The sequence below is a fragment of the Monomorium pharaonis genome, chromosome 1 (genome assembly GCF_013373865.1).
Source record: "Monomorium pharaonis isolate MP-MQ-018 chromosome 1, ASM1337386v2, whole genome shotgun sequence".
In the NCBI taxonomy this organism is placed as follows: Eukaryota; Metazoa; Arthropoda; class Insecta; order Hymenoptera; family Formicidae; genus Monomorium; species Monomorium pharaonis.
In genome coordinates, this window is record NC_050467.1 from 34,127,074 (window position 1) to 34,153,262 (window position 26,189).

General features: G+C 35.9%; 2 protein-coding genes across 2 annotated transcripts; both read right to left on the reverse strand.

Moving 5' to 3' along the window:
* Window positions 1–13,153: 13,153 nt before the first annotated feature.
* On the reverse strand, window positions 13,154–14,343 carry LOC118647324 (putative uncharacterized protein DDB_G0286901). The gene is made up of 2 exons (XM_036291991.1): window positions 14,130–14,343; window positions 13,154–13,984 (listed from the first exon to the last, which is right to left on the reverse strand). Exons 1-2 carry the CDS (start codon window positions 14,251–14,253, stop codon window positions 13,455–13,457), a joined length of 654 nt encoding a protein of 217 aa, XP_036147884.1. The 5' UTR covers window positions 14,254–14,343; the 3' UTR covers window positions 13,154–13,454.
* Window positions 14,344–17,153: 2,810 nt separating this feature from the next.
* LOC118647207 lies at window positions 17,154–18,353 on the reverse strand. Its single transcript, XM_036291622.1, has one exon. It carries the CDS (start codon window positions 18,351–18,353, stop codon window positions 17,154–17,156), a length of 1,200 nt encoding a protein of 399 aa, XP_036147515.1.
* Between the last annotated feature and the right edge of the window lie 7,836 nt (window positions 18,354–26,189).

The following is a 26,189-nucleotide window of genomic DNA, read 5'->3' on the forward strand; positions in this document are numbered from 1 at the left end:
ACACTTTACACACACACACACACACACACACACACACACACACTTTAGAAAATGAGTTTGGAATCGCAAAATACTGTGGAGCTGACGAACCACGGGGTCTCATTTTTTTCGAAGAATCATTAACACACGTGCGTAAGCACAAAAGAAGCGTAAATCCGACCGTTCAACCTCCACGTGGTATGCTTTGGATAACGCTAATGCCGGCGGTAAATCAATCATCAATCAAAATTTTCGTCAGAAAGTTTGATTTTCTTAAAAACGAAAAAAAAGAAATTTTTTTTTTAATTTTTTTTTAAATTTTCAAAAAAAAATTTTTTGGAAATTTTCGAAATTTTTAAAAAATTTTTTTGGGATTTTTTTTTGTTACTCAATCTTCAAAAAACTCAAAATTGAGTAAAAAGTAAAAAAAAATGAAATTATTGAATTTTAAAAAGATTAGGTCAAATTTAAGGAACAAAGTCTTGTTCCCTTAATTTTTTCAAAATTTCAATCAATCGGTCCGGGGAAACCGCTGAACCGATCGATCTAAAAATTTAGGGGGGTCTTTGGGGTACATTAGACTGTAAAATTTTCTTCTAACCTAAGCTTTTGCCCCAATATTGTCGAAGACACAGTCGATTTACCAAAAAAGGGGAAAATGGCATTTTTTTGCTCTTTTTTCACGTTACCGTTTCAGGTGGGACAAAATTTTTGTTTCAATCAACCATGACAGATTTTTGTAGGAAATTTTCTGCAGAAAACGAAACCGCTCGTCAGCTCGCTAGGCGACCAGTAGTTTCAGAGATATCGGCAGTTGAGTGAAAAAGGGTCCTTTTGCATTCAAAATTCGATATCTCGAAGACAAATAGTCGTATCTGACTTCCGAAAAAAGCAAATTGAAGCTGAATGAACAGGCTATGCGACCTATGCATTGGTTTAGCTCGAAAAATTTTTTTCATGCCCGTAGAGCGAAAAAAAGATGTAAAAAATTTTGAAAATTTTTTCTTCGTGCTTTATCCAAGAATTGCATGGCTACCGGTGCTCAGAAAAATTTTTAACCAAAAAATTCTAAAACTAGAGTCTTCAAGCTTCAAAAGCTATGTTTTTTTATTTCCTGTACGACCATTTTTCACTAAAATACAGCCTGTTGAAAATTGGCAAAAAATTTAGAAAATTTTTTTGTTCCTTTAATTTTTGCGAGAAGTGTATTTAAATTACTTCTATTAATAGGCCTTTTGAAACCTTTACCAAACGGATTTCTTGAGTTCATGAAATCGAACAACCAGTCTATTGTTATAATAAATTCAACTGTAGCTTCGCAATTTTGAAATTATTTCAAATTTTCATTTCTTAAGTATTCCATCAACGCACTTGCTACTGAGGCATTGAATGTGTGCGCTGCATATTTTATTTTCATTTTATTTTGATGCCAGTTGATACACTGTGCACACAATTTACTTTTTAATTTAAATGTCAATTGACATTGAATATATGCAATGATATTATACAGGGTGGCTGTAATTTTTTGACACAACACTTGCATAGAGGTAGAACGGACCAAACCGAGTAGAAAAGTCCTCTACCATTTTCCAATTGTGCTATAGTTAACGAGTTATTAATTAAAAAAAAATAGCCATTTTGCCCAGCCTACCGCCGAATGCCGGCAAGCGCGCGGCAGCGTGCGGCAGCGCGCGGCGAGACAGGACCGCCCAGCGAGACGCCGCGGCGCGCGGCGCGTTGGCGGTCCTAGGCACGCAGAGAATTGTTTACAAGCAGCAATGGCTACGCCAACGCACGAAGCGCGTGGCATCGGATTTCCGCTTTATACTATTAATTATTCCCCGTTTTCCTGGATTAAAAGAAAATCTTTAAATAAAAAAAAAATATTTTTATATGACGTACGCGTGCATAAACAACGAGGGTTGTGTAATGCAAGACCGCACAGCGAAAAATAATTTTATAATTTTCATTCGTCTTTTCCGTAAAAAAACGACAGAGCGCTATCATTTCCACACCACCTTGCGGTAGATAACATGGTGCATTTTTTTTATAGTAGTTTCCCCAATAGGCCTAATCCACTCTCACATTTTAATGTAAAAATTGTTCAAAGTGTTGCCCTCTCTCTCGTACGCAAAGTTCGGCTCTTCGAATAATACTATATGTTGCACGATGCGCCATTTCTGGCGTAATAGTATTAAATGTGTCAATTATCGCTTAACGCATTTCTTGCTCCGTGCCATTACGCGCATGTTCGACTAAATTTTTTATGTACCCCTATAGAAAGAAATCTAATACATTTAGATCTGGCGATCGTGGTGGCCAGATAATTGGATCACCTTGACCCATCCATCTATCGGGGTAATGCGCGTTCAAGAAATCGCGAACTTGTCGGCTAAAATGCAAAGGAGCTCCGTCGTGCTGATAAATTATCAGTGCTCGCACATGAAGTGATATATTTTCTAAAAGCACAGGCAATTGATTTTGTAAAAAATCTAAATAATTCTCGTTATTTAAACGCGGCGGGAGAAACACTGGACCGATCTGAAAATTATTGATAAAAATATTTGCATTTATCAGCAAAATAAAATTATTTATACGATTAACACTTACTACTTGGTTCGCGATCATTCCTGCCCATACATTTATGAACCATCTATATCGAAACGCGCCTTGGCGAACGACGCGAGGATTTTCCTCTGCTCAATATACATTATTTCGCAAAGTAAAAATGCCGTTTGGTATGAATGTTGATTTATCGGACCAGCAAATTAATTCACAAAAATCTTCATTCCGCCGACATTGCGCGAGAAAGCCTAAACATATCTTATTAGTGATCATTATATGCTAGAAATATCACGAATATGAAAAGTTAGTACTGACAAATACCTTCACAAAAATTAACGCGTTGTTCATAATCTCCCGGCAATTGCACACGTTGGTAATGATATGGGTGCTGGTTGTTCATACGTAAAACCTGATGGTCGTAAATTTTGTAGACGTGTACGTTGATCCGCCAAAATCGTCGTGCTTCACGGTCAGGCAGTAACATTCGTCGCACGCTTGTCTTTTGTTTTTGTCGCAAATTGTCGCGTATACGTCGATTGTTTCTGCCTGGCCGTGCAGTGCGACGTTGTTATTACCTGGTCGTGTAATGCGACGATTGTTATTGCCTGGCCGTGCAGTGCGACGATTTTGGTGGATCGACGTACACGTTTACAGTCGCGGCATTTACGAGCCTGTGTATTTTCTGTGGCAATTATAACAATGAGGTTTACTTCGCAAGAATATACCGACATAGTAATTGCCTACGGTTTAGCGGGAGAAAACGCGCGTACCGCGGCACGGATTTACGCGGAGAGGTTTCCAAGACGTGCGCGACATCCAACGGGTCGCCAAATTTATTTAATTGTGCAAAAGTTGAGAGAAACGGGGTGTCTCGTGCCCCATCACAATCGTAGAGCTGCTGGTGCAGTGCGTTGGGCTGTCCGACGTGAGGATCAAATTTTAGAGACATTTTATAACGAACCCGGAAGCAGCATACGTCGTGTGGCACGCAATCTTGGCGAATCACGGTACGAGGTGCATCAGGTTTTATATATGAACAGCACCCGTATCATTACCAACGTGTGCAATTGCCGGGAGATTATGAACAACGCGTTAATTTTTGTAAAGGTATTTGTCAGTATTAACTTTTCATATTCGTGATATTTCTAGCATATAATGATCACTAATAAGATATGTTTAGGCTTTCTCGCGCAATGTCGGCGAAATGAAGATTTTTGTGAATTAATTTGCTGGTCCGATAAATCAACATTCACACCAAACGGCATTTTTACTTTGCGAAATAATGTATATTGAGCAGAGGAAAATCCTCGCGTCGTTCGCCAAGGCGCGTTTCGATATAGATGGTTTATAAATGTATGGGCAGGAATGATCGCGAACCAAGTAGTAAGTGTTAATCGTATAAATAATTTTATTTTGCTGATAAATGCAAATATTTTTGTCAATAATTTTCAGATCGGTCCAGTGTTTCTCCCACCGCGTTTAAATAACGAGAATTATTTAGATTTTTTACAAAATCAATTGCCTGTGCTTTTAGAAAATATACCACTTCATGTGCGAGCACTGATAATTTATCAGCACGACGGAGCTCCTTTGCATTTTAGCCGACAAGTTCGCGATTTCTTGAACGCGCATTACCCCGATAGATGGATGGATCAAGGTGATCCAATCTGGCCATCACGATCGCCAGATCTAAATGTATTAGATTTCTTTCTATGGGGGTACATAAAAAATTTAGTCGAACATGCGCGTAATGGCACCGAGCAAGAAATGCCACAAGCGATAATTGACGCAATTAATACTATTACGCCAGAAATGGCGCATCGTGTAACACATAGTATTATTCGAAGAGCCGAACTTTGCAGATAGTCTTTGCTATAGACTTTTGTTTTTCCTGGCTGTCATGTTGCAATCCTTCTCAGTAGTGGGTGGCATCTAATAGTTGATTTTTATTGTCACGTTGCATTTTTCGCTATGGCAGAAAGAAGAAAAAATAATCCAGCAAGAATTAAACAACTAAAACTGGAATACGAGGGATACACTTTCTATCACAACAATTTCTGCGGAGATACAGTGTAAGAGTAGAAATAGAGTATGAGTATGAGGGTATGATTTAGAAGAAAATATTTTCATTTATTTACATAATCAGTGTAAGAGTACATGAATTGCATTTAATTATGAATAATTTTCTCGCAGATATTACGAATGTAATTTCCGCAAAGACATGCAATGTAGAGCTCGTTTAAAAATAAAAAATGGGAAATATATTGTCAATGGAACACACAATCACGAAAAACCTGTGCTTGATCTCGGAGAAATAAAAAAAGAAATCGAAGCATCAAAACCATTTGAAACAACAAAAATGATAAAAAAGAGAATAATTTCCAAATGAGTAAGAGGCGATGAAGAAGAAAACAGTAAATGCACAACAGTTATGAAGCTAGACGATTTATTATTATTCATAATTTGAAATTTGTACATTTACATATAGATATGATCATTTGCTGGACCTGACAACTATTGTTAATATCGAAAAAGCCGTTGAGTGGAATAGAAAGCAAAATATGGGATGCAGTCCAAAAAATCTTAATGATTTATGTGATTTATTAAAAATACATAATTGGAAACAATTATTAATGATATACACAGCAGACCATTTCCTCGTTGAGTTTGTCATAAAAAATAACTGCACAAAAGCAGTTATTTTTATTGATAAAATTCGGAATATTTTTTCGGAGAAAAACGGAAATATTAAATAATGAAATGAACGAGAAAAGAACAATTTGTGTTGACGGTACTTTTGCGACAGTACCCCAACTTACTAATAATATTTGTCAATTGTGGATGATTCTCATGAGACACAATAATATAGTAAGCAAAACAATTCATTAGTTCATTAATTAATTATTTACTTCATTTAATTGCAAGACACTTTATTTTCTATGTGAGTAAATTTAATTGCTTTCAAATTTCAGACATTTCCAATTGTCTACGCCATAATGGAAGGACACAGAACAGAAAATTATATTGACGTCTTGAGAAAAGTAGTGGGTATTATACGATTAACACCTACTACAGCAATGTCTGACTTTGAAAAAGCTGAACAAAAAGCTTTGAAAACAGTTTTTCCTTACGCTAAAGTTATTGGTTGCTTTTTCCATTATAGCCAGGTAACAAAGAACAATACACAATAATAAACATAAAATGCACATAAATTTTCTTCATGTTGGTTTCTTCTTACAGGCGTTAATAGATGATGCTGACAAACACTTTAATTTTAAAAGGAAGTAATTTTAAGGCATTTTAAAGGCATTTTAAAAGGAAGTAATAAATAATTAGGTTGGGATGCAACTAAATTGTTGATATATCTGGCTCTTTTACCAGAGCAATTAATAGAAGAAGGCTTTCACATAATAGCCAATATTATTTTTGACGGTTGCATAAATGTACAACCATTTATCAATTATTACAAGACACCTGGCTAAATGGCTTTAAGCCCGGTTCGTTTTGCATTTTTCGACAAAAACATAAAACGAATAATATTTCCGAATGCCACAACCGGGAGTTTAAACAGAATCTGAGAAAATGTTCGACAATTGTTGAATTTTTAGGTATATGTAAACGTCTCATTGCAAATACTTTTCCTTCCAGAATATTTATATTCTTCTTAAAATTCAATATTATTTACAGCTTATCTTACCGAGCACCAGAAAAATATTTCTGGCTTGACAAGGCATCCAAAATTCTGGGCGAGATTGAAGCATGATAGCCTGAAAAAAGGGAGAACGAATTAAAAAAAAATTTGGACAGAAATAGAAGAAACAAGCGCAGAAAATTTAGATTTAACGCTAATTTTAAATAAATTATTAAAACTCGTCGGGAAAAGAGAAATAAATTAATAAATACTATAATTATTCTCTATTTTTCTTTAATGTTCCTTCTTTCGCAAAAATAAAGACAGTGTAGTAAGATCAAGTATACAGCATCACAAGCCATTGCGATTCCTTGATTTCTTTCATTATTTTCATAAGTTTCATAAGACTCTTGTATATCTTCCATTTACAATATGTTAATAATTTTTTCAATTTTTGTATTTTTAATATTGCCATATACACTGCGTGTTTTGACTTTTGCAAAAATTTGTAAGACCTGTAAAAAATTCTTTATATATAAAGTTTGTGACGCTTAAATACGATATGTAATATATTTAATATGTATAATTACACATATTTGCGGCGGTTAATCATTTTCTTATTAATTATTAATATCTTTTTAATTATGTGTCAAACAAATTGTTTCTTTTATGAATCAATCCTCGATTTTTTGAAGAAATTCCATCTTCCATTCCATCTTCAATTCCAAAGCTATAAAATAGAAAATTAATGAAAGAGAGAATCGGTCCAACAACATCAACAATTACAGTGCGCATATAGATAAATTATCTTTCACTTTATAAGAATATTAACTATTTATCTGATATTTACCTATTCTTTATGTAGTACTTCTTCCCTATTCATCTCTTACAGGTTTCATTCTTTAGTTGACGATTAAGACAAATTGATTCGTTGATTCGACGTTTATCTATTAGGCATGTCACAAAACTGAAAAAATAATATTGTTTAATTACATAATAATAATTTATTTACTTTTATATATATATGTACATATATCCAGACAGCATACAATATTTATATGCTAAATATTCATAAATATTTATTTCTATTTATTTTTTAAAAATATATTAATATTTTATACATTTTATAAACGTGAAGAAAAAATCTTTATTCAACATATTATTAAAATATAGACTATTTTATACAATATTTATGGTAAATAAAAAATAAGGATTTGTAGTAATATTTTGTAAATGTTCAGAAATATGTCATAAATATTTTTCTAATATTTATAATTAATTTTTATGATCTGTTCAATCTAAGATCACAAAAATATTTATGAAATATTTTGATAAATATTTATTAAATATTCAAACAATTATATTATTATAAATATTTTGTTAATACATATTTTATAAATATTGTGTGCTGCCTGGGTATAAAACACAACTTTTTTATCTTGTTAACCTATATGCACTTTATAATGTTTTCAGTTATTTGTGTTATTTTTATTAATGTCATAATGTCTTTAACATTTATATTAAATAAAATATTTATTGTTTTACATATGCGCGCAACGCGCACGCATATGTCAAAATGTTTCCGCAGACACAACAGATTACTACTTACACAATGTTACCAATCCGCAGAAATTAAGGATGTCTTCCGAAATGCTTTGAAGGTTGAAGGTGACAGTTTTCGTGTTCCAAAATTGTTTTCAGCGTGCTGCAAGAGAATAATAATTACTATCTTTTTAACGAAACTTGACCCTAGGGAATTGCTAACGTCCGGCTGATTCTGCACATGATCTCGAGGTAGTGCAAGTTCAGTAATGTATATGGCGGCCAGTCAAAAATGATTTCTTGAAACGATATCATTTCGATGTCGTTAATATCGAAGAGCTGTCGATTCGAAACTTGTGTCGAAATTTCAACATTTTCGAGTAACCAATAATTGTGTATAAATAAAGTATAATGAAAGTTTTCAACATTTTTAATTTTTTAAGTATATATATGTGATATATAATCTTATATTACCAAAGATTTTATTCAAAATTCGAATCGATGTTATTTAGATCTCATTTCGACGTTTTGACAGTTGATATTATTTCGATCTTATTTCGACATTTCCGGACGGAGAGAAAATTGACATTTAAATAATTCTGCCAATTAACTAATGCAATTAGTCAATTCTCTTTTCACTCGAGATTTCAGATCGATTTTTAATATCGGATAAAAAATGCTGTCGCCATGGTACAGATTTTTCCCGTAAAGTATATCGCGTGATCAATTATATATAGAGATGTAAGGCCCTGCGCACAATAGAGAAAATATTAGGAATAGAAATTAAATATTAGATACCTATTAGGAAAAGAGAAAGAGAAAGATCTTCCCGCGTAATGTTTTTGATTGGTTACGCGTAAGGGTTCCCGCACAGACTTTTGCATAACGCATAACATAAATGCATAAGAAATTCGATTGGTTGAATTTCTTATGTACTTTGTTTATGGACCAATCAATTTGCTTATGTACATACGTTATGCAAAAGTGTGTGCGGGGGCTCTAACGCGAAAAAGTTTATAATAATCTTATATTTTTCAAATTCAACCGTCTTTTATCTTAAATAAGTAAAAAATAAAGGAAGTATAATGCAGGGGGTCGTAACTCGCTCTTGCTAAAAGAGTGCACATGTTTCAGCGCCACCATACCTTGTACCCCGGAATTAACGAACTAAAAGGTATGCGCGCGCGATATAAATCTATAGATTGCTCTATATATATATGCGGTATATTTATATATATATGTAAATACTAAATTATTAATAATTATTAATTTAAATAAAATGCAAATATTATTTTTTATTTTTATTGCAATTATTTATTTATTTATAATATAAATTCTTACATGTACAATATCATACATATATAAAACTCATTTCTTTACAATTATTTTTATAATAACAAATTTATTACATATAAAAAATGCAATGCACCTTATTTTTCCGTCCCACTTAACAGACTACGGACTGTCGGATAAACATAGATAGACATTTATTGAATATCCGGTGTGGTTAAAAAATGAGATGCACAGCATGTATAATTACATGTACCACAGCATCTCAACACACATCATTCATACTTATAAAAATAATACAATAAAGATCATAAAGACTATAACACATAAATATAAAACATAAATAAAATAATATTAATTAATATATATATATATATATATATATATATATATATATGACATCGCGTTCCGAACATAAAATAAAAAAACAAACTAAAAATGTACAAATGTTAAAAACATAGAAATTAAAAAATTATGATTACATATTAATTCATACATGGTACATTCATACATCATACAGCTGAAATTATAATAATCAAATTAAAATACATAAGTTCTAATTACTAAACTATATATTCCCTAATATAATTTTTTTTTGCAATACCACACTAAAGTTTTTTTCGCTACAATACGCACTATTATTTTAAATATATTGTCATGATGTTCTATGCATTTATGCCAGTCCAAATTAACATTCCAATCTTCAAAATGTTTTACAATAACTTTTAAAATATTATGTTGGTGAGCTCGCGTTTTTAATAACTTATTAATAGCACATATTATTTGTCTAATACAAACTGAAAAATTATCATTTTTTAAATTTTCTTCGCATTCTGAGCAAAAATTAATTCCTTTCAAAATAGTTACAACAATTTCTTGTAATTGTTCGAATACTAATGATACCATTGAATTTTCCGAAACAATTTTATTGCTAATTAATTCTACCTCTTCATCACGATCATTGTCGCAATCATCACGCACCTGAACATTTGAAGTATTACTTTTCAAATATTCTTCTAATGAAAACAACATGAAGCCATCATCAGCGATTTCGCAATTACCACCAATGACTTTAATAGACTTCATGTTGCTCACCAATAAAGTGATGAACAATTCTTCAAACTGTGCAGGTGTCGGATTGATATGACGAGCAGCGTGACTTCGAATTTGACCAAAGAAATTTTCTATCGGATCTTGATTACAATATCGCGTATATAATTTATTAAAATTATATTTTAAATGAACAACTTTCCACAATTTTTGAAAATTATTAATAGTAAAATGCCAATTTTTAATACTTGGCACTGTTGTCTTTATTTTTTGCGATATTTTATTGACATAAACCATATTTTTCAATGTTTTTTTCGCACTCACCCAGAACGCATGATGTGCGCTGTTCTCAACAACTGGACATCTCAGTTCATTATCATCATCTTTTACTTTTTCGCAACTATTCACCGAATCAAAAAGATCGTTAAAAAAATTTACAGCCTTCGCAGTCGCAAGACCTTCTTCTTCATTAATTTTGAAGAGACTGTCGTCTATTAATACGTTATCTACAACAAACGTGAAAATGTCATAGTTAATATATATTTCATCGCATAAAAAATGTCATAATTAATATATATTTATATATTTTTTAAACCATTTTATAAAAATAAATTAAAATTTGTATATTAATTATATTTCCTATTTACAGATTTCTTTGTTTTATAAAAAAAATTTGTATATTACTATCAAAAATTAAAAAAAAAAACAAAATTGCTTCTATGACAAACACATATTTCTTATTTATTGCTTATAATTACTGTAGTACTTACATTTCGATCTAGCTAACGTTTCTATATAGCTCGCTACTGTCCCGCTCAACACTTGAGTTGCGTATTTCACACGCATCTTCTTTATTTTTTTTTCTACTACATGCTCCTCAGTCAATTTCTTCAATTGCGGTCGAATAGTATTCACTGTTCTGTCTATTAGCCATGCGGTCTTCACTACATCCCATGATGCCACGGAAACAGTGTCGTTTTTATTTAATAATAAATTTTTTGTTAAGAGGTTGTTTCTCACGCCTTTTATTAAGTGGGGGCAATCAAATAGCGGTATGATTTCCACACCATTCACTTCGAAAGTTTTACCTATTAACATTGTAAATAATTAAAAATTAATGTTTATATTATTACGTAAAGCTATAATTTAAAACAGAATATTAATACTTACTTTCAGGTTTATTTTCCAATCTTCGTTTTATGTTAGTGCGCAATATCAACTATTGCGGTTACATTGCTTGACCCTTGATCGCAAACAGTACAAACGATGTTAAAGCCTGCTTTATTAATATCACGAATATGGTTTTTGATACAACGTAATAGCTGCGCGGTTTTCGTTTGTTTATTACAAAAGCTGTACGAAATCGGCATTTTCCATCCCGAATTTATGCCACGTAACATGAAAACTAACGCATGATCTGCTGTTTTAGCGGTACGATTGGTGCCCCAGTCTTCAAAACCATATATGATATCCTTTTGGGTATCATAAGTGAAGGAAGGTTGTATAGAAACCTCATCCCACATTAGAATACACACCTTATTTTTCAATGACATATTTGGAGATATTTTCTTCAAATGTGACAGAATAAAAGGGTTTATTCCAGTGGTAAAGGTATTCTATGTAGCGCCAACTGCAATGTTTTAATTGACGGAATATCTCTAAAAACTTCGCGTAAACATGTATATGCACGCTTTCCCATCGTTTTGTACATTGTTAGTGCAAAAGCCTTTTCTTTTTCATCGTATCGGTGACCCTTCGCAATATAAAATCTTATTAATATATATTAATTATAAAAATTATCATGCAAATATAAATAAACATGTATTATTTCAGAGAAAGTAAGTATACGCATTTTAAGCAAAGGCTATGATAAGTACATATTAAAAACTTATTTAATAAGTTTACAAGCATTACAAGCATTGCAAATATTAAAGCATTAAAGCATATAAGCATTACAAACCGTATAACAGACTAAACATTATATAATAAGCATAACAAGCATGCCTGATATAAGAATAAACATGTATATATTTTCAATAAAGCACTATCATCAATAAAATCTATTTAATACTATGAATTATTAATTACTGTATATTCATTAACATAAAAACAAAAGAAATATTACATGCAACCAATTTAAATTCATAACAAAAAATATTTTCAATTATATCAATTTATAGTTATTAAAAATGATGTGCATTCTAAAAAATAATTAAAGAGTAGTGCAGAAAATAGTGTAACAAAGAAAAATAACGATATAAACATAAAGGATATTAAAGCTACGACATACATATACTTACATCTTGTGACACAACGTATTCTTCAATGTTATGAAATATCCCATTTATTTGTATTTCTTTTCCCATCCAATACTTATATCTTTCAGTACGAAATTTGCCATCCACAAATGATGTAATATTCTTTCAAAATATAAAATATTTGAAAGATTATTATCAAGTTTCTTTACACTATTGCTAAAAAACCTAGCAAAAATTGTCTATAACCCGGACATTTCAAATATAATGTAACATTTTGTATTACAACAGAACATAACATATTAATATTTTGCAATTATTACATATATACAATTACATTACAACATATTTTACAATATCATAATATCTACTAGACATATATATATATATATATATATATACTATCTATCTAATACTACATATTAATATAAATATCTAAATACTAGATATTTATATAAATATTATTATTACTACCTAATGATTTATACTAGCTAAATACTACACACATATATATAAATCATAAACACTATCAAATTAATTTCTAAATTAGTATCGTGTACGAAATAAGTGTTAGTCAAGCATAAATACATAAAACATTTATGAAACATTAAAGCATGAAAATTGAATTTTAACAAAGAAATAATGACATTGGCAAAAATATAATTTTGAATATTGATTATCAAGTATTGAGTAGTTTTTTTTGTAATTGTATGTTAGGATAGAATATATAAAACATTTTTAGTTTTTGGAAATTTTACTTATAAAAAACGGTGTGCAAATTTTATAATATAACAAGTACAGTTAATGAAAAAAATATATAAATAAAAATAGGTGAAGAAAAGTATGTATTAGAATAGTATATACACATGTGTGTGTGTGGTATATTTTACGACAGATAAATGCATGAAAATTAGGAAAAATAATAATTCTGATATTTTTTGTTCTGGTTAAGATCTCATGAAAAATAAACATACAAGATTGGAAAACATAATACACTTTTTCAGATCAAATATATTCTGTCACTAACAACTGTATGAAATTTGATAAAGTGTTGTTAACGTAGCAAATATTAATGTTAATTTTAATATTACAATATTACTAAACATACTTGTAATTTACGTTTACGATTTCTTTGCATCATCTCAAAAAAAAATTTTTTGTGTCTTAGTCATATTTTCTGTTATATTTTCCCATGTGTTCTCACAACGCAGTTTTTTTAACTTTTGTTGTAATCTTTTCAATTTGATTTTCTTCATGTATAAATTTTTTTTTAATCTTCTTATAGTTTGCAATCTATTTTGTTGCACAGTTCTTTGTATTCTTGATGTAATGGTCAAATTAACTTTGTCCTGAACATTTTCCACATACATGTTTTCATTAATAATATTTAAATTTTGTAAATTTGTATCAAAATTGCAATTAGAATCATCAAAATTATTTAGCAAATGTAAACTATTTGCATTATCATTCTTTTCTAAAATGTTATTATTAAAATGTGGCAAATTTGTATTATTTTCATTGTTTTCTAAGGTATTATTATTAAACTGTGGCAAATTTCTATTAGGCATAGCATTATCAATTAAATTCCTTTTCATTCCATAAGGTTTAATTATGTCTTCTGAAAAATGTTCTGTACAAATTCTCAATTTGGCCAATACTTCTTTTGATGACACTGTGACAAAAATTTAAACATTTTGTACAATTATTATACACACATACATATATTTAAATAAAAATGTCAAATATTAACATATATGTATATACAATATAATTTTTTACATCTAATAATCAATATTGCTATTATTCTTATAACTTACTGAGCATATCAGTTTTTCCAATAATTTTCAACCATGCTTCTAATTTTTCTGGTTTTGATGGAAATCGATGCACTGGAAATTTACTGGATAGTGTGCAACCTGGCACACAGCATTTCCAAACCATTTTGCATAACTCTATAATCTTTCAAAATCTAAAACTAATGTTATCATAAAATTAAACTCTTAAATCTATTTACTTCATTAAATAAATCCTTAATTGTTTTGTTTAATAAATCTACTGAAAAATAGAAAAATAAAAAAGAAAGTTAAAGATAAGATAAAGAAAAGTTAAAGATAAGATAAGCGAAAGTAAAGATACGAAAGAATATAAGAGAAAGATATAATTTTAAAAAATAAATAAAACAATGTTTTTATCTCATTGGAATTCTCCAACGCTGTCCAACGCTGAAGGTTGCTGTGAACACAAAAATCCTTCACAAAATCACAAATCTTTGCAAGACAATCTTCTTCTTCCCGGATGAGTAGGAATACAAGACCGGTTCTAACTCGGGAGCTCTGAGGGGGGTGCGGGTGTGCGGGGGGAGGTTGTGGGCGCGGGGGGGGGGTACGGCGGGGAGGGGGTGACGTCACCCGGGGCTCCGGGAAAAACCGCTTATCAGAAGTAAACTGATATCCCGCTTATCAGACGTAAACTATTTTGCGGTGCCTTTGAAAAAACTTGATATGTTTTTGAAAACTTGATATGTTTTTATAAGGGGGTATTGATATAAAAAATGCTACTTTTTTACCTTCTCCCTGTTTTGGGTGTTAGAGGGGGGGGGGGGCAACGTTGCATTAAACATGTTGCAACATGTTTCGCGATAACGTGATTGGCTCTCGATGATCACGTGATTTAAACGTTGGCAACGCTGTAATTTTATAAACGTCGGCAACGCTGTAATTTTATTGGGTGTGATAAGTGCTCCAGTTGAGACAAAGGATTAAAAAATTTGTGGAGGGGTGTACAATATAAGAAGAGTTCTGACAATGGTACCGCATCACTCGCGTGTTACAAGACGGACAGCAAAACTTCTCGTTTGCTCCTCAGTCGGTGGAAGACAGACTTCAAAAGCTTCCCGAAACGTACAGCATGAACTATTACGTTCCGATCCAACAGAACGAGGCGAATGATAAACCGTAAGTATTTTTTATAATTTTTAAAATTTTCTTCGTATTAATATCTTATATTTTTCTATAGCGAGCTATATTTTTTTTACAGAGCATTATCGCAGCCGCGTTATACTCCACGCATCTTGGGTAGGAGATACGCCTTGACCGCCACGGCATACAAATACTTGGATATTGCAATCGGCGTGGGACCTATATCTTATGTGGAAATACTGCTTGGTGACAACAGGGGCAATCAAATAATTTTGCCATACGCAACATGGAAAACGTTTATAGATCGACGGGTGGATATTGAACGATTTGTGCGGTCAGCTTATTTTGACTGCACAACGATTTGTGCAGTATCTTCAAGATTTGCAGTTTGTGATCTGATTATAAAACTTGTAAAAATGCGCGATGAAAATATTATAAAGTTGGTGTTACATGATAATTGCATGTACATGAAGCCGTCAACCTTACTGTTCCTATATGAACTTGAAGATTGTGTTGATTATGTATGTCATCAATTAGATCAACATACGTACAGCGTGAGCGATAAATATAAGAAGTTTATTACTATTTTGCGTCAAAATCATATTACTAATCAAAGCGACGCTGCAAAGTTATTACGCGAAAAATATGATAAAACATGTCTCGTAGAGTGTGAGCTAATTGCTTACGCTTTCGATAATATTGTATATGATGCTTTATATGACAAGTAAAAATGTGTAAAGAAAACCAATCTTGTAAACTGTAAGCTAATTACGTTGTGAATCATATTGTACGTTATGCTTTATATAACAAAATAAACCCAGATAGCCAAATAAAGGCAACGTGTTGTTATTTTGCTGTCACTTATTCCCTATTAATTTTATCAAACTAAAGCCAAGGTGTTTCCTCAAACTGTCTGTTGTTCTGACATTATGTAAAATTCTACATTAGAATTCAACAAACTGACGGCAAGTTGTCAACATGCATGCACAATTGCTGTCAATATGACAAGTTTATTATTCTTCAATGCATGCACTTATAATTTTATAAACTCATGAAGGTTATTTGCTCTCCTGATGTTAACTTCGTTCCACGTTAAATTACAATGACAGCAAATTGTAGGCAAGTTCACAATATACATGCAGTGCATTAATTTGCCCGATATGCTTAATCTCGCTTGGCTATCTGGGAATGTATAAAAATGATATTGTTCGAATTATTTTTTTCTATATAGTTTTAAGTTAAAAATTATTGTATAAATAAAACGAGATGGGGAAAAAGAGAAATATGAGGGGGATAAAAGAATGTAAAAATGGATACGATATATATTTTTTATTCTTAAACCACCAATTAAACAGCTTAAATACATTTTGTAAAGCACAGTTGTTCACATGATTCTGACATCGTAAAGTGTACATAATGTCCAACTTGTTTAGAGGTTCTATGTCTTCGTAATGCGTCTCGATATTCTCGACGTAAGCTTCCTGTCTCGCCTCGTCCAGAAGCAAATCACGCAACCATTCTCGTTTCTCACATCCCTTGACGTACACGAGAATTTCATCATCGGTTGCAGTTGTACCCATTACCGAATTTGTAATCAAACTCCTAGCCATGCTGTGTGGAATTAATCCATCCTCCCATGATATTCCATGATGATTCACTTTCAACCATGCCACCTGACATCTTTCTGCCTTGGTAAGGTATTCCCATGGATAAGTGGGTGTAAACAAGTAGTGGGTGAGTTCAAATCCATCTTTGAGAGAGGCAAATTCCTTAACGATAAATTTTCCTCCAACGATGAAACCTTGCAGGTCTACGAACGTTGGTACAAGCATGACAGCTGTCGTTGAGAATACTGTGATTGACTTCGATGCGTCGTAGAGTTATATATTGTCTTATCTCCCTCTCCTTTAATGTACAACGTTGTTAGGTGATTTTGCGCACAACGTTTGTCAACGGGTTGTACTGAACCACGCGGTCGTGTATGATGAGGCAGTACGCGGTGGTATTCATCGACACATTCTCTTTGCATTCAAATTCTATGCGCACGTCCACGGTTGCGCTCTTGATCGATTCATTTTGTCGAGAGCAATCGATGATTACGAATGGACCGTTAAGTAGAAAAGTTGAAGTGGTGAGGTTCGGCTCGAGATACTCGTATCCATAATAACCCTTGCAGAAACGCGCGTACATGTCGTACAGAATCGCCCATTTATTTTTATCGAAATCCAAGTTCATATCGTCGTATGGATAACATTCCGAGTTCAGATACAGTTTCACGTTTGTCAATTTGCAATGATCGAATCGGCTTGGATCCTCGGACACAATGTTCTTTCGACCCGTCTGCAGAGCAAAGATAACATATCGTGGCTTCTCAAGCTGAGTAGCGGTCTTGATGGCCCACGAATGCTTAGTTGTTTGCTGAAATAGTGGAAACTCGTACAGATCCCACGAACGAAAAGCCATGCTCAGGTACCGTCCGCTCTCCAGAGTACGCAGCATCGATAACTTATGTATCTCGTTCAGCAGTACGTGAGGCATGCGCCATTGTATCTTGAATATATCAGTCGTGGGTTCCAACTCCGAACTTCCCATTAGACTGTTGTTATCGTTACGCGCGCGTATTAAAATTAACTCGTGACGAGCGTTGATCACCACGCGTCTGTAATCCTCGCAAAACCCCAACAACATGTTGAGTGGTACGCAATAATTAAAGTATCCATTTACGTCCCAACCCGAAATCCATCCTGCGTTCCTCAGAATCACGTTTTTGTCTGACGACACAGTTGCATAGTTTTTCAGTGTGCTGGTTATTCCAACATTTCTGTTGCGATCAATTTCTACACCGTCGAGTTCGTATCGAATCTCATCGAACATGAACGCAACACAATTATTTCCCAGTACCACCGAAAATCCCTCGGCTGGTTTGTTTATTGTCACTTTTTCCTCGATGTATAGAAAACTTTCGAACGGCAATGTGTACAGATCCTGTTGGTGTATGGGTATTCGTATCTCGTCGCTGTGCCCGAACATTGTGTTGGCAAACGGATTGTACGTATGAGTCTCGATCTTGACGATGCGATCATCGAAGATCGGCTCGTCTCCGATGTTTAGAATGTCAGTCATCGTTATCAGACGTTTCGCACCGCGAATCACAGAGATTGTAAAAATTTAACGTTTGACGCGTTGAGCTTCTTTTTCTCGGGACAACAGGATGATTGAATATTATTAAACGTTGTCGCAAGAGTATCGGGTGACTGTTGGAATGTTGGCACTGGTGTAGAGATAACGTTATCTTTCGCGCGCTGCGATGTGTTTAGCACGAGCATCTCACGTTCGCGTTATTGTTGCGACCGTCGTCGCACGTGCAGTCTGACGGTGATTTCTTCTCCTCGAAAATCAAGCAATCGTCCGTTCTGATCGACGGCACGTATTGTCAGATCCGTAATGCACCGCACGATGATTGGCAGATAAATGATTTGTGTGGGCCTTTCCGATATCTTATATCCTGGTGGCACGCTCGGTGAAAACTCATGTATCGTGTGTACACTCTTATTGTTGCTGTACGCGCACGCGGTCACGTTGCATTCCACGCGAATAATGTTCACGTTCATTATGTTGATCGACACGTCCGATTTGTGCCATTTTCGCGGTAGCAGTACACCACGCTTCGGTGAGAATCCTAGCAGCGGTCCTATGTTGTTGGGTTTACCAAAATGTATACTGTAGGCGCATTTGATCTCACATCTCATTGTATTGTAGTTGGCGCGAAGCGTTATCGGATACTCCCCATCATTATCATTATCGTTGCCCCCACGCGTAACGTCACCGGAATGAGTTCCATCGTGTTGCGGACGTTTTCGTGAAATTGTGCGTTTCAAAAATTCGTTTATAGCTCGCAGTTCGTACGATCCCTCGGGAATCGTAATCTCCGTGTTATCCTTGTCAAAGTAAAATCCAAATATTGTTTGAGGCATTCACGTTCGGTATCGTGTTATAGGTTTCAAAAATCGTTAGACCGAGCTCATAATCATCGTCGCTCAAATCTATAGCTGGAGAATAGTGTGCCGCGAGAACGCTGCTCTTGCCGCTCAGAGTAAACGTCAGCGACATGATGGTGGTGAAATACTGAGTCTTTGCGGTACTAGTTCAGCTTTTTAAATTTACACGCGTTGAAGAAACTGCAGGCAGAGTTGTCCACAAATGCTCTGATCGTACGTTTGATAGGACGTTCGATTATACTCAATCGTTGTCACCCCGTCCCCAAAGTATCGTATTAGTTCTCTAGGTGGTCGAAGATTGCCGAAACTATCGAAATACGCGACGTGGTTACCCCTCTTTGCGTACGCCACCCAGTGAGTGCCGGGGCCCGTCGTATCGTCCAAATTTATGATACCACTCTCGTTTAGACGCGCACCACTCGTCGGTAACGCGTTACGCATAAAAACACCTTTGAAATATGGAATACGCGCGCGTTTTGCTAGTTGCGTCAATTGCACGTTCGTCGTCGCACCTGTGGGTAGTGTTAATGTTTCTTCGACGTTTTTTTTTCTTCTGTACACCTTTTCCATGTTTGTACGGGGCGAGATACAGTCCTCGCCCGCGTTTGTATGGGGCGAGATATAAGCCGTGACCTTCCATCGCGCGATTGTGACGCTGTAACTCCTCGAGCTGACGTCGCGCGGCTTTGTTGTTGTTCACCGCCTTTGCCACACCAGCCGCTCCACCAATCAAGGATCCGAGTGCACCCAATATTGGTAAAATCGGTAATGCACCACCTCGTTTTGCAGCCTGAAGTATGTGTTTTTTTTTCGTCGATTTTTTCGTTGAATTCTTCTTCATACCCATACCAATCTTCGTCTTGGCTTTCATGGCTGCCCAGACAGCAGCAGCTGCTGCTCTTTCCCCGAGAGGTGAATCTTTCGCGATTACCCGTTTTAGCGCTTTGTCCGCGAGTATCTTGTCCGCCGCGTGTCTGTCGATGAGCTCGTTGCTCTGGGAGTACGCAATGTCGTGTTCGCGACACGCCGCGTCGAGCGGATTTATACCTTGATCACCTCTGGCCAATCGCTTTTTCAGCCGAGTACCCGGACCGCAAAACTGGTAACCGGGAATATGTAATTCGAAAGGAAGAGCGTTTATCGCGCGATTCAGCAGTTGACCACAGCCGCGTTTTACCGTTGCGACAGCCGGCATTCGACACAATTTTTGATCAACGGCGCGGGTCCGTCGATGTGCGTCCGCTGCCACGGTTGATTGTAATGCTCGTAGCAACGACGATAGCTTCGAACCTCTAGATCAGCCCTTATATGTTCCGGAAGCCTGTCCCAAACGTGTTCGATGTAGTTGCTACACACGCGTAGCAAAATAGGTTTTGGCACAAATTCTAACTGCTCGGCGCTCAATTCGAGTATATCGGAGGGGTGTGACAGTATAAGATACATGTTCGATACTGAGCGATGCGTGATTTTACACGCCTATAAATAGCCTCAGATCGCAACATGTTTCGTTCTAAATAAAGAAAAAAATATATAGAGAGATGTTAAACATGAAACGGTTATACATATACGTAAGGATGTTTAAAACGTGAAATGAACGTAAGAAGTACGTGAACGAATGTGGAACGAACGTGTGAAGTATGTGAACGAACGTGAAATAAACGTAAGAAGTATGTAAACGAACGTGGAAAGTACATGAACGAACGTGAAACGAACATAAGAAGTACGTAAACGAACGTGGAAAGTACGTGAACGAACGTGAAACGAACATAAGAAGTACGTAAACGAACGTGGAAAATACGTAAACGAACGTTAAAAGTATGTGAACGAACGTAAAAATATTAATTCTATATTAATTTAGCAGTCATCTTCAACAGGATCGCCCATTAGTACGCACGGTGATAAATTGTGTCACGCCCGACTATTGATAAACACAGCGATCACGCCCAACCATTGCGGGGTATAGCGTCACGCCCGCGCAGCCATTGATACACGCTGCGACGAGCTTATCTTCCTTCTTCGCGCGGCCATAAATACGCACCGTAATGAGCTTATCTTCTTCCTTTATGCTTTCTCTATCCGTACGCTGCATTCACACACACGCACACATACTCATATACAGCATACGCTGCACTCACTCGCCTATAAATAGGTCGTTCGATTCCACTATATAATCAGATTCCGAAAACATGAGATTCGTGCGACAACCGTTGGCGATATGCGTTACGAATTACGATGACAAGTTACGACTAATGGGGGATGACGGAGAGAGGCGCAAGCATGGCGCGATGCTGCCTACTACCATACGCGCGATTATTTGTGGCCAATCGAACTGCGGTAAAACCAACATTATGATAAACTTGTTGGAATGTCCGCAGGCTGTACGTTTCGAGAACGTGTACGTGTACTCGAAATCTTTGCAACAGCCGAAATATCGGTATTTGGAAAATTTGTTAAGATCGATGAATGAAATTAACTATTTTACGTTCTCCAATAACTGTGACGTCATTCCGCCGAATGAAGCGCGTCCAAACTCAATTTTCATCTTTGACGATATTGCGTGCGACAAGCAGGATGCCGTGAGAGAGTATTTTGCGATGGGTCGGCATTCGACTGCTTTTATCTTTGTCAGTCGTACGCGAGAATACCTAAACATCTTATACGCGACAACGCAAACCTGCTGATCCTGTTTAAACAGGATGGTACCAACCTGAAACATGTGTACAACGATCATGTTAACACCGATATGTCATACGATGATTTTTGTGCGTTATGTCGTGATTGTTGGCGGCGTGATTATGGATTTCTAGTAATAGACAAGGATAGTTCACTTACTAACGGGCGATATAGAAGAGGATTTAACGAGTTCGCGACGCTGCGGAGCGATTAGTCGTCATCGATACTTCGTTGGGGATGAAACGTGAGCGATCGACGCTGTCTGTCAACATGATTGGGAACAACGAAACGCGTGAGCGCGAGAAAACCGCGAAGGAAATTGAGAAAACGAGCGAATCGATTCGTAAGAAACATCGCGCTTTGAAGACCGGTAGGATCGAGGAGAATATCGCGGCGAAGAGACACTTCGAGCCGCTCATCGAGCCGCTGCAAAAGATCGTCGATAATTCCGGCGTCCGCGTGATAAAGGAAGAACCGCGTGTCGATGACGTAGGCATCGAAACATCGTTCATCCAGAAGGATGTGATAAAAAATAAGAGAAAACGAAAAGACAGTTCAGTGGATCATGCATTAAGTGAATCGAACAAATGGATGCGATATATGTCAAACGATGCAATGAATTTACCGTCGCCATCGGTGCAGCATACGTCAAACGATGCAATGAATATACCGTCACCGTCGGTGCAGCGTACGTCCAACGACGTGATAGATCCGTCAGCGATAACGTCCACACCGCGTACGGTAGCTGTACAATCAACGATTGAAGCTCCAAAACCGTTAAATAAGGATCTCGAGACTGTTTTTGAATCCGCCGACGATTCGTTTGCGACAACCATTCGAAATCGATTACAAACGTCAGAAGGTCTAGAAACGTTATCTCAGCACTTGGGGCCGCTGGGTCAAAAGTACATCGGAGATTTTCTCAGCGGTCGTGGTGAAAAAGAGAAAATTATGGATACCGTGTACGGCGTTCGTTTAGACAAGGATGGTATGATGTTGGGTAATAAAACGTTTGACGTCAACAGTAGTGATCACATTATTATCGGTGATGTAAAATACGTTGGTACACACGGTCTTTACGAACTGATCTTTAAACGATATCCCAACAATTCAGTCTACACGGAAAACGATAAAGGAAAGTACAAAGATATATTGTTGGCTACAAACACGCATAAACGTAATTACGTTACACACGGCCGATTATTAGCCAATAAGGGATACAAGTATAAATATATAATTGCACCATTATTAAAATATGATTTTACGAGCGGAATGGGATTACCTCGCGCTATGACACCAAACGATGATGCAATCGGAAAGGAATTACCTTGCGCTATGACACTAAACGACAACATGATCGATTACGTGCATTGGGACGGTCCTAACGAACTGGTGGATCGTCTACGGTTGCTCGAAGCCTCGCATCGGGCTGGTCATAACGCTCATGACAACGAGATGCTGTCCATCATCGAAGAACTTTGCGAGGCAGGCCTTATTATAAATTAACTTGCGTATCGTCAAAACAAATCAGTTGATCGACGTCACCCCATACATCAAACATGAAATTACCGAAATCTAATGTTAGTTCCGAAAAACGACGACTCGTCGAGGAACTGCACGCTTCAGCGAGAAAAAATTTTCCGCGGAGACACGTCATAGTTCGAGGATACGATGATCTGTGGCAGGCCGATATCGTCGAGATGATTCCGTACTCACGTTTCAACAAAGGTTACCACTACATACTTACCGTCATCGATGTGTTGAGCAAGTACGCGTGGGCTATACCGCTCAAGAGCAAAAGTGGAAGCGAGACAGCTGACGCTATCGCTGAGATAATACAAGAGAGCGGCAGACGTCCGAAAAATTTACAAACCGATATGGGGAAGGAGTTTTACAACGCCGACGTGCAGAAACTATTGCAAAAACATGACATTAACCATTATTCCACGTACTCGGTAATGAAGGCGTCGGTCATCGAACGCTTTAATCGCACGCTGAAGAACGATATGTGGAAGCAGTTTACGCTCAACGGTAATTACAAGTGGATTGACCTGTTATCACGTCTCGTGTCGAATTACAACGTTCGGAAGCACCGAACGATCGGTGTGCGACCCGTCGACGTAACTCCTGCGATGGCTGAAAGACTCTTAAATACGATATACAGCACTATAAAGATTGCTGGTCCAGCGAAATTCAAAGTAGGCGACTCTGTACGCGTGAGCAAGTACAAGACAATTTTCGAGAAAGGTTACACACCAAATTGGACAACCGAGGTGTTCAAGATCGTTAAAGTGCAGCGTACCAACCCCGTAACTTATTTACTCGAGGATTATCGTGGAACATCTATCGCTGGAGCGTTCTACAAGCATGAGTTGCATCGCGCGACTCACCCGGATGTATTTCTGGTAGAGAAAGTATTGCGCAGGAAAGGAAACGAGGTTTATGTCAAGTGGTTGGGATTCGATGGATCACACAATTTGTGGATACACAAAGACAATGTGATTTAATCAGTATAAAAAATTGTTTTTTATTATAAACATAAAAAGTGTAGTGCATACATTATATAAAAAATATATAATTTTTTGTGACATGTATGAAGCATCTTTATTATTCTTCCATCGTCCATTTCTAACGTTACACATAAATTATCAAATAATTTTTAAAAATACATATAACATAAAATACACAATATGTGTAACACGTAAAATATATGAAGTATTAAATGTAAAATTATAAAATAAATGTAAAACGTAAAATACATAAAATATAAACTATAAAATATGTGAAACGTGAACATTAAAATATAAATGTAAAATATAAAATACATAAAACGCAAATATAAAAATGGCTGTACAATACAAAAATATTATAAAGGTATTTGATAATGCCCCCACGGCAACGTCTTTACCGAATCAGGTACGAGATACCGCTTGTCGTCGTATGGACTTAGAGCGATTTTCGTTTCACGTACCGTGTATACCTCATGCAATTTAGATCGTATACACGTCTGATGACGCGTCATCTCTATCTCATCTCGCAGACACCGCATGTAGTCGTCGAATGTTATCGTTCTTGCGACAACGTTACACTTTACACCCTTTGCCTTTTTAGCGTCATTCTTTCCATCCACTTTTAACGCGTACATTTTCGCTCTGAGTCCAACGAACTCGGTCATTATCGCACCGTTGTTTTCGTCCTTCATTAGCCCGGGAACTTTCTTGTTCGCAAGAGGCATACCGTACGCGTTACCAGTCGGATAATCGCTCGTGTCGAACCTTGCGATATCACGTTTTATATTTTCATATACGTCGTCGCACTCGATGTGATACACGAGACTATCAGTATCTGTGTACATCACTCTAGATTTGTCATGGTACAAAGGTAGCATGTACTCGTGGTGAAATTCATACAAGCAAATTTTCGATATGTCTAGTATACACATACCTACATAGATCGGCTTGTTGAATTTCACCTCAAGTTTTCGGAGTTCGACTGCAATTAAATTTTCTGCAAAAATACTGCGACTATGGAAATTTGGTTTAGCGATCATTGCCTCCGCACCGTATCGTCCTGTCCATTTTGTCAAAAGTTTTACATCTACGTGATTGCGCACATTTTTCATAGTTTTTCCGAATACGGCGTTATTCATCAATTTATATAAATTTTTCTCGAAATCGTTTTTTGCGAGGGTACGAAATTGTGTGTTTAACTCGATATAATCGCGAAGCCAGGCGGATTGAACGAATTGTAATACACGGTGTATCTGTGTTATACGGAGACCATGACGAGTGCATTGCTGCAAGTTGCGATAATGTATGACGTACCGCTTCTTATCGTGCAAGGTCGCTAAAAGTTTACGTTCTCGCTTACCAGGCGGCTTATCGCGCGTTGAACAGAACGGTAGGTCAGTGTGTCGATCATCGAAAATTTGCTTGTATGAATTTCACCTCAAGTTTTCGGAGTTCGACTGCAATTAAATTTTCTGCAAAAATACTGCGACTATGGAAAACCTATAACCCTTTGTCTTCCTTTGTCTCAACCAGAACATAGGCATCGCCATTTTTGTTTATATATAATTTCAAAGAAAGCTCCTAATTCTGCGAACAGCTGGATATCGGTGCTAAACCGCGAATCGCATCCCTCGTAGCGATTGAGGTGTCGGTGGGACAAACGTCTTTTATTTCTTCATCCTATACCACTTCTCAAGTTTTCACATTATTTTGTCTTCGATGGATTTCAAGAGTATCTTCTCCCATGACTACGCGTCTCATAAGTTAGCAGCCGACAA

Coding starts and splice junctions, on each gene's coding strand:
- LOC118647324 (XM_036291991.1), bottom strand. CDS start 14,253: ATGGTTTGGAAATGCTGTGTGCCAGGTTGCACACTATCCAGTAAATTT. Junction 13,985..14,129: donor TGGAAAAACTGATATGCTCA/GTAAGTTATAAG, acceptor TTTTTGTCACAG/TGTCATCAAAAGAAGTATTG.
- LOC118647207 (XM_036291622.1), bottom strand. CDS start 18,353: ATGACTGACATTCTAAACATCGGAGACGAGCCGATCTTCGATGATCGC.